This window comes from Melanotaenia boesemani, chromosome 19 (assembly GCF_017639745.1).
Source record: "Melanotaenia boesemani isolate fMelBoe1 chromosome 19, fMelBoe1.pri, whole genome shotgun sequence".
Taxonomy (NCBI): Eukaryota; Metazoa; Chordata; class Actinopteri; order Atheriniformes; family Melanotaeniidae; genus Melanotaenia; species Melanotaenia boesemani.
The window spans coordinates 4637188-4651538 of record NC_055700.1 but is presented as its reverse complement, the minus strand read 5'-3'; the positions used below and the strand labels follow the sequence as shown (position 1 = coordinate 4651538).

Below are 14351 nucleotides of genomic sequence, written 5' to 3'. Positions count from 1 at the left end.
AATGTCTACGAACATTATTTATGTAGTTTGTTCTTCCAGTTCCTACCTTGCAACTTGCTTGCCCATCTTTCCCATCAAGCAACTTCATTTTCAACTGCTTTTTAGAGGCACAGTCCCTGCATTTGGGGTGGGGGCTTTGGTAAACATGATTGATAGAAATAATCATTATCAAACAATCTGAATAAACTAATCAGTTTTAATCCGTAAGCCATGTGGAAGTAGTTACTGTTCCAGTTGTTAACAGGTTTCACACATGTGCCAAAAGTACATTATCCTCAGATGAACAACTAATTCAAATTTCTTGTAAACAATAAATTAATTGTTAGAGATTTGAAGAACTCGGCTAAAACAAATGACAAAATGCAGTGGAATTATTCTCCAAGTGAAGTGTGAAATCTCCATGCTGAGTCAAATGGAAGTTTGTGGAAGTTTGAGTCTCAGAGATTTACAGCCACAGCAGTTTGTGGTTTGGTTTGTCGTCTTTGATGTGTTTGGAGAGTTCATATCGCTCTCTGGCAGTCTGACAGACGTTTGTAGTGGGTGAAACTCTGACAGCATGAGGAAGAATGACAGTGGGGTTTGGGCAGTCCTTGGCTGAGTGTGGATCATGTTCACAGGACAAATGACTCTATGAATGATCGCAGCAGAAGTCTGATGAACCCACCACCTCCTGATCAAAGCTGTCACACAGAAACTTTCATTAAAGATATCAAATTTTGCTGGTACAAAATAGGCTGTTATGATGCTGAACAAATGTACAGGGGAGGCCATATCTCTTCCTACTTTTCTGTTTTCTTGTTGCATTTAGACATTTAGTTTATACCCCAAGTAACTTACAAATGAGTACTCTCGTTTTATTGTAGAAACCTTGTGAGCTTACGTACTTTATTTAATTAAATGAGTACAAGCAGAACACCTACAGAAGTCCTGAGTAAGTGTGAACTAAATGTGTTAGGTGAGCAGGCATTTTCTGAGAGATGAGATTTCAAGAGATTCTTGAAGATCGAGAGGGACATCCCTGTTCTGATTTGATAGCTCAGTCTTCCATGATATAATTCGATTCCACAGCAATGAGTAGCCAGAGGAGGTCAATGAGTAGTAGGGTCACCTGCAATTTTTTGTTGGATGATGAAACACCAGGCGATCCGTTGTGCTCTGGATGATCTGAAGAGATTTTACTGACAGCTGAGAGACCTGCTGGAAGAGCTTTGCAGAAGTTAAAGTGAGAGATAACTATGATCTGTACTAAGGGTTGGTGACAAACTTACTCAGTTCACTATCTGATTTTTTTTTTTATCATTTTTATGGAAATTCTTTATTAAACTATCAGTTTAAAATCAATTCCAAAACTCCAGTTGTCTTTTGTGTCTTTATTATGCTGCAGCTGGAACAAAACAAACAAACAAACAAACAGGTTAATCAGAGTGCTATAGACCCTGTAGAAGTAGTTTACAAGCCAGTCTTCCTCCAAGTGCATTTTACTCTGCTCAGGCTTCATGTCCACATTCCTCTCGGCCAATCCCTGCAGGTGTTGAGCACATGGACAGTGCATGCATGAAACCCTGGAGTCATACTGGGATCTGCAGAGTCTAACACTACTCTCAAATGAAACTTAACCTTAGTGTTGCAAGTAGATAAAATGACCAGATTGTAATTTTCAAGAGGACTGAAACAACATGTTCAAAGAAGTATGGGCCTCATGACGCCCAGGTTTCTCTCAAGGACATAAAGGCATTTTAAAGTTGAGTTTGTGTTGGATGAAATAATTAGCTGGCATGGTCACAGCTCAGTCTTAATCAGGTTTAGTTGAAGGTCATGTTCCTTCATCCATGAGAAAATCCTGAGTACAAATGAGTGAATCTAAATCATAGCTGTACTCCCTTCCAGTGAGATTTAGGGTGTCGCTGTTGTAACAATTATTTCATTGTGCATTAAAGCAGTTAAAGCCCAAAATCCCCCCCTTTTTTTTTACATTTCTTTTTACTGTAAGGTTTTAAGTTTTAAAAAAGTTATTTAAAAACAGACTTTTTCGCTTTTTGCATCTTTCTCCTGAAGCTTCAGTATATTAAGATTTAGTTGGCAGACTAGATGTTATTTAAGATGTTTTTGAAATTCTGAAACAGATCCAGGAAGTTGTTGTTTTTCTTCCGCTTTCTCCAAGTCTTTTTTAAACGAGACAGCACAGATGAGGTGACATCGAAGTGGCTCCAAGTAGAGCCAGATGGTCAGGTGTGTAAGTTATGGTTTTTTTGTTTACCAGCTGAACTTTTCTCTGTCTTCTGTTGTTTTCAGGAGAAGAGTTTTACGAGACGTCTCCGTACGAGCCAATCCATTTCTCTGAGGAATTCAGACATGCCTCCATCATCTCAGGTAACACTGCCGTGCATGTTTGTGTTTGTTTTGGAGCAGATTGAAGAAACTGACATGCACATATCAAGGTTGCAGTAGCGGTGTTTGTTGATGTGCTGAAGCAGCTCGGCCTGCTCGCTCCATCTGTGAATGCTGCATTTGTAATTACAAACCTGAGTGTGTTTATGAGAAAGCAAGAGAACCTCTGCAGCTGAATTCGTTTTCATTAAAACTCATCTTACTTCCAAAGTTCTTCTATGACAACATGAAATCATCATTAAAAGGGCACCTTTTTTAATCGGTTTCCCTTCTTTAATTACATGCTGTCTCATTTTCTTGGCAGAGATGTGTTGGTATGTGTGTCTAAATATGCAAATGGGGAACGTTAATTATACATTTATCCTAATAAGGGTAAAAAAAAAAAACCCTGAATGTTTGAACTAGACCTTCAAATACCCCAAAACATGCCATTTGTGACAAAGAAGAAGAGAAAGTTTTAATGTTTGAGAGGCTGAAATTCAGCTTTAATAATTATTTTTGCGAGATCATTAATTTCCTGTTATAGTTTGAAATCTGCTGCCAAGAAGCAGTCAATAACAGCAGGAATGGATAGAAGATGAGTACATTTATTTGTACTATAGCGTTAAAACATTAAAGTATTAAGCAGTGCGTAAAAATATCAGCTGCCAAACTGATATTATACTTTTCGGTTAAAACATTGCTGTAACAAAAACTAATCAATGAATTTTACTGCCATGAACAAATGAGCCATGAGTTTGAGGACAGTCAAATTTCTACACATCAAAGCATAATGGCCAGTCATGAGGGAACATCTAAAGAATAAGGACCTGCTGAGATAAAGTGGTTTGCGTCAACCAATTTTTTATTATCCAATCAGCAGCTAACAAATACAGAACATTTATACCACCAAAGAGTCAGACGCTTTTGACTCGCCCACCATGCAACAACAACATTTCAGCCCTCTTAACGACCTCATAGTTATACCATTGTTAGGATTCAGGGAACATCGATTGACACAAAAGCAGCTTTCAGAGCAAAATGTTTTCCTTGCGTGAATCGATTCAGACATTGTTTTCTGTCTGACTGAAAGTAAACGACTCCATGTGGTATGTCGGTGCATGGATAATTCCTGTCTGATCTCCTGCATATTTCTTTGTGCTGTCTGATGGTTTCTGGAAACTGTGCAGTTAAATCCAATGTCAGGGAGTGCAGTGGTTCAGATGTTCTGTAGCATTTCAGTTATTCCCAGTGTCATTAAACTGAGGATGAGTGTCGATACTGAGCTGATCTGAATGTTTTCATTCAGCTGATGATCGCATAATCCTGGGTATATAATAATCTTGCTTATTAGAGTGCAGCGAGGGAGTACCAAATAATAACTTATAAAAAATCACATTTGTTTTTGGTACTGCTCATATATCATAAAGTGGTAAAGTCTCTGGGTGCCTCTTTGTGATTGGCCGCTCTGCATTAAACCTGCTGCACAATTCATACTGTGTCGGCTTCACACGCATTTCTCAGGAGTGTTTAAATGTCAGGAGCCCCAAGCAATACATCGTCATTTACACTTTCTGAAAGTGTGTGTGTGCATGTGCATGTGTGTTCAAACAGCTGTGAAATAGACTCACAGCTCTGTAAATTGGCCTCTGCTCTCTCAGATTAACACAAGTACAAACACAGTCAAAGCAGGAGAGCTGCAACCAATGCAACTTCAAAAGCACTTTGTGTCAGTATCTCACACACACACACAAGGGCAGGGAGTGTAGCGGTGCAGGTTTTCCTGTAACATTTGACTCATTTCCAATTTCAGACGCATAACAGCAGCAGAAAACACGACATCCTCATGTTTGCTCATGCATGTGCTGCGCTGCTGTTTGTTGGAGCTGTTTGCAGTCACGTCACCTGTCGACTGGAATCTAAAAGCATGATTTGAGGATCCACAGCGAGACTGTCTGTGAATGCTCAAAGCAGATAAAGAAACGAATAGAGAGAAGGAGGGAGCGGGGAATGAAGGGAGGGAGAGATAAGAGGATAATGCAGAAGTGTGTTAAATAGCAGTGGCAGAAGAAAGAGCACTGGAACATTAAAGTATGTCTCAGACAAGAGTGTCACAAATTGATTGGAGGGAAAGGCTAGGCATGACAGAGTGTTTGTGAATATGGAGTTGTGTGTTTGAGTGTGTTTTTGTGACAAAAGGGAGTTTAAAAAGTAGTTAACTGTTTACAATCTTGAACAGAGAAACAGAGTTTCAAACATACTTTATGTCTATATGAGCAATAGTTGTAGGCTGATTGGTCTGCTGGAGTTGTGCTACTATAGGTCACAACTGAAGGACTGGACACCATCTAGAAATATGAAGATTGATTACAGCTTCCATTGGCTGTGGTGTGATTTAAACAAGAGAAGAGAACATCAAAAATATTTATTTCCATCCAGAGCTGCATTAATATTTCTCCAATATCTTGACTCCGACTGCTGTACAAAGTCTTCTCCAAAGATTCTTGAAGGGGCTAAAGTTTAAAATCTGTGGTGTGAAAATCCATGTGTGAAATTGATGTCTCCTGCTCCCTGAGCCACTCTTTCACAATCGCAGCCTGATGAAACCTGGTATTGTCATCTGGAAAATATGGCCGTGCCAAGATGGAATAACCTTCTCATTCAGTATATTCAGGTTTCAGCTGACCTCAGTCTTTGGACACATAATGTTGCTGAACCTGGACCTAAACCTAGACCTGACCAACTACATCAACCCCTGCTTGTACAGTAAGCACTAGGCATGCTGGCTGCATCACTTCATCGTCCTCATTTCTTACAATGATGCTCCCATCACGCTAGAACAAGGTAAATCTGGACTCATCAGATCACATGACCTTCTTCCATTGCTCCAGAGTCCAGTCTTCATGCTCCCTAGCAAATAGAAGCCTGTTTTTTCTGATCAGACTCACTGATAAGTAGAAGTGGGAGAAAAAGTTTTAATAACGCTGATCCAGACATGGATGATTCTAAATCGATGTACAAATGTAAAAAATAAATCTATTCTTTAACTCTTAAAAAATAACACAATGTTGTGGAATATTAAAGGGAAATGCGGAAGTGCAGCACCAAACATGATGGCTGAGTGTGAAATCCGACTGCATTAAAAGCTAGCATGTGGAAGTACTTTGGCTTCTTTGGTGGCATTGTTTGCTCGGAAAGTCTGGTACATTTGGAGAGGTGTTGATATGCAAACGAACTCTGATGCAGTTCAAAGAAATGAACTCTGGTCCACCTACAAACGTAGCTCTTGGTGCGCTTCAAGTGAACCAAAAACAGGAAGGGCTCTACAACTGAAAGGTCACTGTGGGTTCTACTCTGGGCATTGTGGGTAAATAAAACAAACTAATGTGTCAGACAATAGGTGGGACTGGCCAGGAGGAATGTCTTGTGGAAAACGGACATGGAAAAATGCAATAAAAGTTCGAATAGAACAAGAGTAAGAGTACAGATTTTTATTCAGAAAGTTGTAGGAGTCTAGTAGTTGCACAGGGAAAAAAAAGATGCATCAATAATTGTTTTATAATCACATTGTGGCCATCTGAACTGTAATCAAATTTAAGTAAATCATGATTTGTTGACAGATTCCCTTCCCTACTGATAAGTGGTTTTCTAATAGCTACACGGCTAATTTCTTGAGTTCCTTTCACATTGTATGTGGAAATGCTCTAACTTGCATTTTTAAACATAGCTGTCAGTTCTACTGTTGTTTTTCTGACTGAATTTTTATGAATTATTTTTCTACCGCATGTCTTCCTTGAAGATGATGGTTACCCATCATCCTTCCAGCTTTCAGTAATGTGTTGGACAGTTCTTAACCCAGTTAAAATGGTTTCAGCATCTCCTTAGATGTATGATTTGCTTAATGCCAATAATTTGACCCTTCTGAGACAAACCAGCACCTTTCCATGACTTTCCGCATCTTCTGACATGTTTCTTTAAGAAATGAGAAGCTATTCACTGCATCAGTTGGGGTTAAATAACTTGTTGCCAGCTGTATGATCGTCGTATGTGCAGTAATTATCCAGTGGGAGGCTCTTACATATTTGCTTAGTTAAAGCCAGTTGGTCACTTTTTTTGGGATGTAATGTATTTGTCAGAGGTATAGTTAGTAGAGGTAAAAACAGAACTTTAATGTTTTAAGAGCACAAAGACAAAACAACTTCTTGATATGTGTCAGCAGTTGTATGTGAGGAGAAGAAATGTCTGAGCAGAAGATGGAAGCTAAATCACATCTTCTGAGGCAAAGCACTCCCTGGGCAGTTGAAGAGGTGTGACAGTGTGAGATATCAGATGGGAGAATATTACAGCCCGCAGCAGGTAATGTTACACTGTCAGGTGTTAGGACAGAGGTTGATGCTGGACAAAGACCTGCAGGAAGACCTAGAGGCAGCTGTCAGAGAGATCTAACAGAACTGCTGCTGAGCTGTGAGTTCAAGAGATGGAATACGCCATTAAAATCTGCTCATGTCCTTTCACCTGATTTACAGCCATGATTAGAATATGCTGAACTAAACACACTTAAATTACATCCAGTCTGTTTGAGTTTTATATTTTATTTATTTTGACATAAATACTCTTGCTTTTTTTGCTATTGATTGATGTTCAGGCTTTCAGGATCATTAACATTTAGCTGAAAATCAATTGATATAATTACTGGTTAGGATTTGTTTTTGTGTATTCAAAGTGTGTGAAAATTCTTAGCTCACCTTTTTTGTTATTCAACAAATGGCCTCAGTAATCGAGCTCTTTTCCATTAACCTAAAGTGGACCTGACATGATCATTTCCAGTCATTTAATTCTTAATCTGCCTTTGCATCCATCATAACTCCAAATAGTTTGCAGTTATTTCAGGATGAGGACGAGCTTTCCCATGAATCGGCCTTGTTGAAACACGATAATTTGGCTAAAGTCACTTCATTTCTGAAGGCAGACCAAAAGGTGGGAAAGAGGAGCTGTAACCTCTGAATATGGGGCAGTGACTACAATTTAACTTTTAATTATAATTTTCTTGCTGTACTCTGAATCAGGCTGTTAAATGTCCCATAATAAAAATAATAAAAAATTCAGCCTAATAAATTCTACAGTGTTGGGCAAAGAAAAGATGAAACCATCCCTTTTGTCAGTTGCTGACAAAAATGGATCAATAATGGATCAGACTGCTTTTGTCATCTATAAATATAAAATTTGAAGAATTGTTTAATGCTTGAAATATTTACACACATTCTTCACAGCTCTCATTGAGTACAGTTTTCATCTTGTCAGACTTAATTACAGAGGTCCATCTCTCTGGTTACACCCACTCTGCAGTCTGAGAAGACATAATTTTTTCCCCAAACCAACAAACTAAAAAAGGTTTTTGATTGGTAAAAATGTTCAATATATTGAAAATTTTACAATAAATCTTAATATATTCCTTTTTTGTGTTGCTATTTGTTTAGTTGTTTTGCAGTTAAAAAAAATTCTTGTCTGGTTTTATGGCAGCAGAACGACGGTCTGGTTGCCTTGTGCTGAACAAATTTGCTTTGCAAATGAGAGCTTAATGGAGACTATTAGGCTCCCCTTGATACTTGAATATTGATCTTTATTTTGGATATTGCTTAATTGCAAGGGAGAAAGCATGTGTACAACTATACAACCAAACCTGGAAAACCATCAGCGACACCTATAGACAACTGAACAGCTTCTGTAAGAAAACAAAGCAGACAATCATCAGGAGCAGTTTCCTTGGTGCGTTTAAGTTCATTGACTTTTTCTCTGACCTTTTCAACATGTTTGCATTAGTATAGTGGAGGCACATTATTTGAAGCCTAAATAGAAGTAATTAACATGTTGAGCTGCTCTAAGTTAAGGTTTTGTCTTGCTGAACTTTTTCTGTATTAAAATAAATCTGCATAATTTCCTGGCATTAATGTGTTAATTCCTGCCAGGAATTTAATAAAGCTGCTTTAATAAACCTCTCAAACATTTTATGACACATCAGTCATATAAATATTTATTTATTATGGTGTGAGTTTGATAACAGTTAAAAGTTCTTGTTGTAATCAGGGATGCGCTAATACCCCATTTTTCAAACCGAGTACAAATACAAGTACATTTGAGAACATACTGATATTGAGTACTAATAAATCCCATTACAGCTCACTGGTAAGGGGTGTGGACCAGAATATCAGACTACTGAGAAGTCAATTGTGAGATATATGAAATGTGTCATCCTGCAGCCATGCTCTCAGGTAAATCTTGAAAACTGTCTGAAACTTCACAAATTAGCAGGATAAAGTAGGTTTTTGGTGGATTATGTTCACTGTGAAAAAGCACCTACATGCCCAACATAAGCTTCTCTCACCAGGATAATGCCTAATTACCTGGGTTCTTAATAATTTTAATATGCATGAGTAATACCTTTGTTGTTTATGCGTTAATGTATTTAGAAATAGGCGTGCTAATTCCGCGTCTATTTCTAAACACATTAACTCATTATTCTGTATGTTTAGAAATGGATGTTTTATTTCCACAGATTAATCCCTGTAATTTTGCATAACTCTTTTAAGCCCTGGCTTTTTCACACTGGTATCAGGTTCTATAGTATGGGAACACTTTTATGAGTTCAAGTATAAGCATATAGTATTAGACTAATACAGCATACTGGTATCGGTGCGTACCTATACATGCCGAACCATGACCTCAGGTTCAGATGAAGATAAAACATCTTTACATTCTTTTTCATCTAATTTATTTTCTTTTAATCATGTTTGACAGCATGTAAAACATGTGTTCTGTATTAAAACAATGAAAATTTAAACATACAATCATGGTATTGACATATTTAACTCGGCCACACTTGTGATCTAAATGGTTCATTATCGCCTTCATCTCCAGCATTTTAAATCTCAGTTTTAATTCTCCGCTTAATCATTTTGTTTTGGTTGCATCATTCAGCTGTCCAACATCAAAGCTGATGTGAGGTTGCTCAGTGTTTACTCGTGGACCTGACAGGTTATGTGATACTGTAAAGGAACCAGAAGGATGAGCACAGAAAAAGAAACATATCAAGGAGTTGGAGAGACAGAACTAAAGGAGAGCAGACAAGAATGGGCAGTAGAAGAGGGGAAGAGGAAATGTGAGATGAGAGCTTCTGAAAGCAGAAAGCAGAGGAACGTTGATGGCAGCAGAAAAGAGAGCAGCAAAGATAATCTATCCACAGGGGAGAGCAGTAAGATGTTTCCTCCTGACGCAGCTTCATTTGTGTGTGTTTGGTCAGGATGCGGTTTGCATGGTGACCTGGATGTTTGAAAGAGGTGAAATGAAGACTTCATGGCGCAGATTGATCAAATTTCCACCACAGACTCTTATCAAAATGTGTGGCAGACACACATTATTTACACAGCACCAAATGTATTGACGACAAATGCTATAAAAAGATGGCATGGATGCATTTCTTCCATACGGCTTCTTATTGGCCAGTGTTTGCGTCATGTTCTGTCCCTTTCTATATCTGACAGCTTCTTCACCAAACACTGCTCCTTTGTGAGGTAATGTCGGATCCTGGTCGTCTTCAAGTTAACGTTTTGTTTCGCCCTTTTCCATTTTGCTTCGAAAATACGCACTGCCATTGCTCGCTGGCTGTAGCCTTTTATGGGGAGGAAGGCCGAGGGCTGCAAGAGAGGGGAGGAGGCTGTGAATCACATGAACGTACATGATGGCGCCGCTAGATAGGGTGCTGGAGATCAACACAGAGAGATGGTGTGTGTCACGTCAGGCTATAATCTAGATGAAGTTACTCTTCACTTAACCATTTTTTAATTCCTTCAATCTAGAAATGATGAATTTCTGCATATTGTCCCTTTAAATGGTGTTGACTCCACTTGAGGTTTAATTCTGATGGTGATGCCGACATCTCAAATTGACTTGGAGTAAAATTTACAGCAGAACCGAAACTAAATGACTCCTTTTGAAAGGTGGCATGGCTCAGTGGTAGAGTGGTTGTCCTGTAGCCCAAGGGTTGCTGGTTCGATCCCAGCCCGGAGAGCTCGGGGGTCCATGAGCAAGACACCAAACCCCTAATTGCTCCTGATGGGTCATGGTTGAGTGCCTTGCATGGTAGCTTCTGCCATCAGTGTGTGAATGTGTGTGTGAATGGGTGAATGTGATGTACATGTAAAGTGCTTTAGATAAAAGCGCTATATAAGTAGAGACCATTTTATTCTAAATTATTATACCAATATATACCAATTACAATTACAACATGCTGTTGGATCCAGAGGTCCACATCTGAAACTGCTAGTTAAAGTAATTAAAATGACACTTGTCTGTTCATTTTGGTTCAGGTATGTTTTCTATTTTTGTTTCTACTGATTTGAATTGAAATACAATTAAATGGATTTTTTCAGACATTACTAGATTTTGAGTTACGATATCAATGTCTATGTCTATTATTTAATTCAGCTGTTCACTAAAATCCATTTAAATAAAAAAAAAGTGTTGCTTTTTGGAGCATTTTTTCCTTACTCCTAAAACACAGCATTGTAAATTGTAATGATGTTGTAATTGACCCAATCTCGGAGCTGTCCATGGTGCTGAACTCTGGAAAGTCTGATGATGCTTGAATGAAATTATTAATAAAATATGCTCTTTAACTTAACTGTGGTATGCTTGTTTTCCATCAGTTCCAGTTTGTTTGGTTTTTATCTATTTTAAGTTTAATTTCTTTTGTTTATAATTGAAAAATCTGTCCAAGTGTGTGTTCATACATTACCACCTGCAGAAACGGACCCTTTTCTGGTTGAGTTTGGTTAGAGATCAAGCTTTGGGTTCAAACTCTTATGTGTGTTCAATCAGAAAAATACACTTCATATTCTCCAACGTTGCAAGGGTGATGTGTCTTACCCTCAAAAATTAGCCCCTCAAAAATGTTGTTGTCATTTTTCAAACATTATTGTATAACCTTTTGACTTCCTGCAGCACACAGTAAAAAGTAAAATATATTGTAAGGTAGGTTAGAAACCAAATATAGATAGTGAAGATAAGATCATTAGAAAAAAGTTGTTGGATTTCTAGAATTATTAACTGGATGCTATTTTCTTTGAAGACTAAGGGATGAATAGTGAGTGGAAATATTCAGATAAATGTTATATAAAAATTCCAAGGGCAGCAGACAAATGCAAAAATGCCCCAATATATGTAGTTCACTTAACCATGCAAGCATAAAATTTTGCACAGGAGACCACTTTTTCATAAAAGGGCACTAGCCATTCAAAAATCCAAGATGGCTGCCCTTTTTCTAAGATTGCTGCCATCCATTGCCCAATTGCATCATTTTCTAGAATATGGGTGCTACTGATGCATTTGGCATGGCTTCTACTCCCATTCAGTCACCAGTTTATTCTTCTAGTAAAGCTATAATCACAGGATATGATGTGGTCTCAGCTTTTGAACTAAAGAAAAAAGACAGCTTGGCAAACTTGGGACATTTTCCTCGAGGCAAATCAAGTATTTTCCAAGCTGAGCCAGCACCCACCAACTATTTATTTATTTATTTATTTATTCATTCAATATAGTGAAAGAAAATAAAACATTAAAAAAATATAGAAAAGAAGTTGAATAAAACTGGAAGGGTGTAGGCAGCAGCTAGTATGATGATAATGACAAGTTTGTGGTTCTTATGCATGTCAGGTCCAGCACTGCAGATGGTGGGATGAGGCTAAACTGGCCTTGTTTGCCAGAAAGCAGAGACCATATGAAGCCATCCCTCCAATCAGAGCAGCTCTGATGCAACACACCAAACAAGCAGCATATCATGCAGGCTGTGTGTTGGCAGAGTCTCGCTGGAAAGTCTTTTTGGATAACCAGCTCTCCCATTGCAAAGAGTTGTGAACAGCTCACTAAATGTGGTTGCAAGTCTGACTGCAGTGGCAGGTGTTTTTTTTTGTTTGTTTTTGAAAGAGTGGACTCTAAAAAGAGTCCACTCTTTCAAAAACATAGAGTGGACTCTATGTAAGTTGTGCCAACTTACATTCTTGCATGATTATGTGAACTATTTTTGCACTTATCTACTAAACTAGACCTGCTGTACTAACAGATATACAGACCACATTTCCATAAATGACAAATTCTCTAAACTGCAACATAAATTTAAATGTGTAATTTTGTTGATTTGAATTTTAAATTGATCTTCAGCATCTCCACTGACCAACTTCACTGTATTCAGAAAATAGAAACAATTGTGGAATTTGCTGCTGAAAGGCATTCAGTAAAAGTTGTGTTCCATCATCTTCTTTTAATTAAACTTTTTAATGGTTTTGTTGCAGTTTTTAAAAAAGAACTTTTGAACTTTAGCAGATTTTCTCGGTGAGGCGGTCCCTAACAACAACTAATTCATCATCCATCTTGCACCCTATCTCTTCTCTGAGCTCTCTTCAGCAAGTAAAAGTCAGTCTGATGTTGACTTTTATCTTGTCTCTTGCTCTGTCCCCTGCTCTCTTTCTTTTCCTCTCTTTCGCCAATAATCCCGCTTGTGCTTCTTTGCTAAATCAGCCATTGTGCATGTTCAAAACAGCCGGTTTGTAGAAATCCAGTTGCTAGCGTGTGACACAGCGCATAAAACAGAACTCAGCTGTAAGGTGGTGCAGTATCCCAAAAACAAAGTTTTGGAAATTTCTCAGCCTCATGATGCTGTCTACCAGTGGTAACTCCACGAATATACATAATAAAAATCACTGTGCCATTAAATGAATCAGAAATGTAAGTTGGAAAGTTGGAAAGTTATATAGTTCAACTTTAAGAGGATTCTGTGTCCATTCTTGCTGAATCCATGATTTCAGCTGCTCAACAGTCTGTGGTTCTCATCTTTGTGATTCTCCAATCACTTAAAATAGGAGAAGGATTTGGACATCAGGCAGGACAATCAAACACACACATTGTGTGTATGAATCCACCCTGTTTGTGTTTAATGAGATCTGACATTGTCCTGCTGAAATAACCACAGACCTCACAGGAAAAGATGTCACCTTGATGGTGCCATATGTCTTTCCAAAATTCCAACATCCACCTCTGCGTCATTGGTACCTTCACACATATGATGTCATTAGTGCCACAGACACTGATTCTCCCCCATGCCGTCACATATGCTGACTTTTGCAGCTTTCTCTGATAACAGACTGTATGCTCTTTCTCATCTTTTGCATGTAGGACCAGATGTTAATACCCATAAGCAGCTGAAACATGTAACCACAGATCATGTGTCCTCTGTCTGTCTGTCCATCTCAGATAAGCTGGCATCCAGTGAAGTCCATGCTGTATCTGCACAGATGAGATGTATGTCTCCTCCTTCTGTAATCCAGTTTCAGGTTCTATGTCTGGATGCATGGTTTTCCAAGGTCCTGCTGAGCCCGTATAGCTGTACTTATCTGCAAAGTGTAGAATATGTCTGAATACTGTTACTTGTAATTTTTCCTCTGTCTTTGTTTCTGTTCCAACTGTTACTTAATGCATTTCTACATCGAATCGAAGACATGCTATTTTGCTGCACACTGTAACATTAGACAGTCCGCTCAGCAAGCAGACTATGACTCCGTGTTCATCAGGCATTGTTTGTACATCTGAAACAGAGAACTAAAAGTGCAGCAATCAATGCATTTTTATAAACAGTGAGCCTGACAGCAACACTGGTGCGACTGGTGTATGACAGGCATTTGTTAAACACAGAGGGCGACTGGCCTTCTGTTGCAGCCTTTGCTTGTACTTCACCTCCTCCCTTGTTCTTTCATTTTTTTTCCCTCTGTCACATCCAACCTCTTTTCCAATTCTCCAACTCTTCCCCAGTTTCCCTGTCCTCTTTCTTTTGTACGCCCACTTCCTCTCTCTTGTTTTGCTTTTGACCTTCATAGAGCAAATCTCCGTGGTGTTTAAATTTATGTCTAAAATGGACACTCGAGCACACTGTTTTAATA

At 38.5% G+C, this 14351-nt stretch overlaps 1 protein-coding gene across 1 annotated transcript in view; it reads left to right on the top strand.

Annotated features, from left to right (window-relative positions):
• gfra2b (GDNF family receptor alpha 2b) overlaps positions 1-14351 on the top strand; it is a 127849-nt gene that overhangs the window by 46594 nt on the left and 66904 nt on the right. The window contains exon 3 of the mRNA XM_041971019.1: positions 2293-2370. Coding sequence (XP_041826953.1) covers positions 2293-2370 — 78 coding nt within the window. The remainder of the gene's footprint in view (positions 1-2292; positions 2371-14351) is intronic.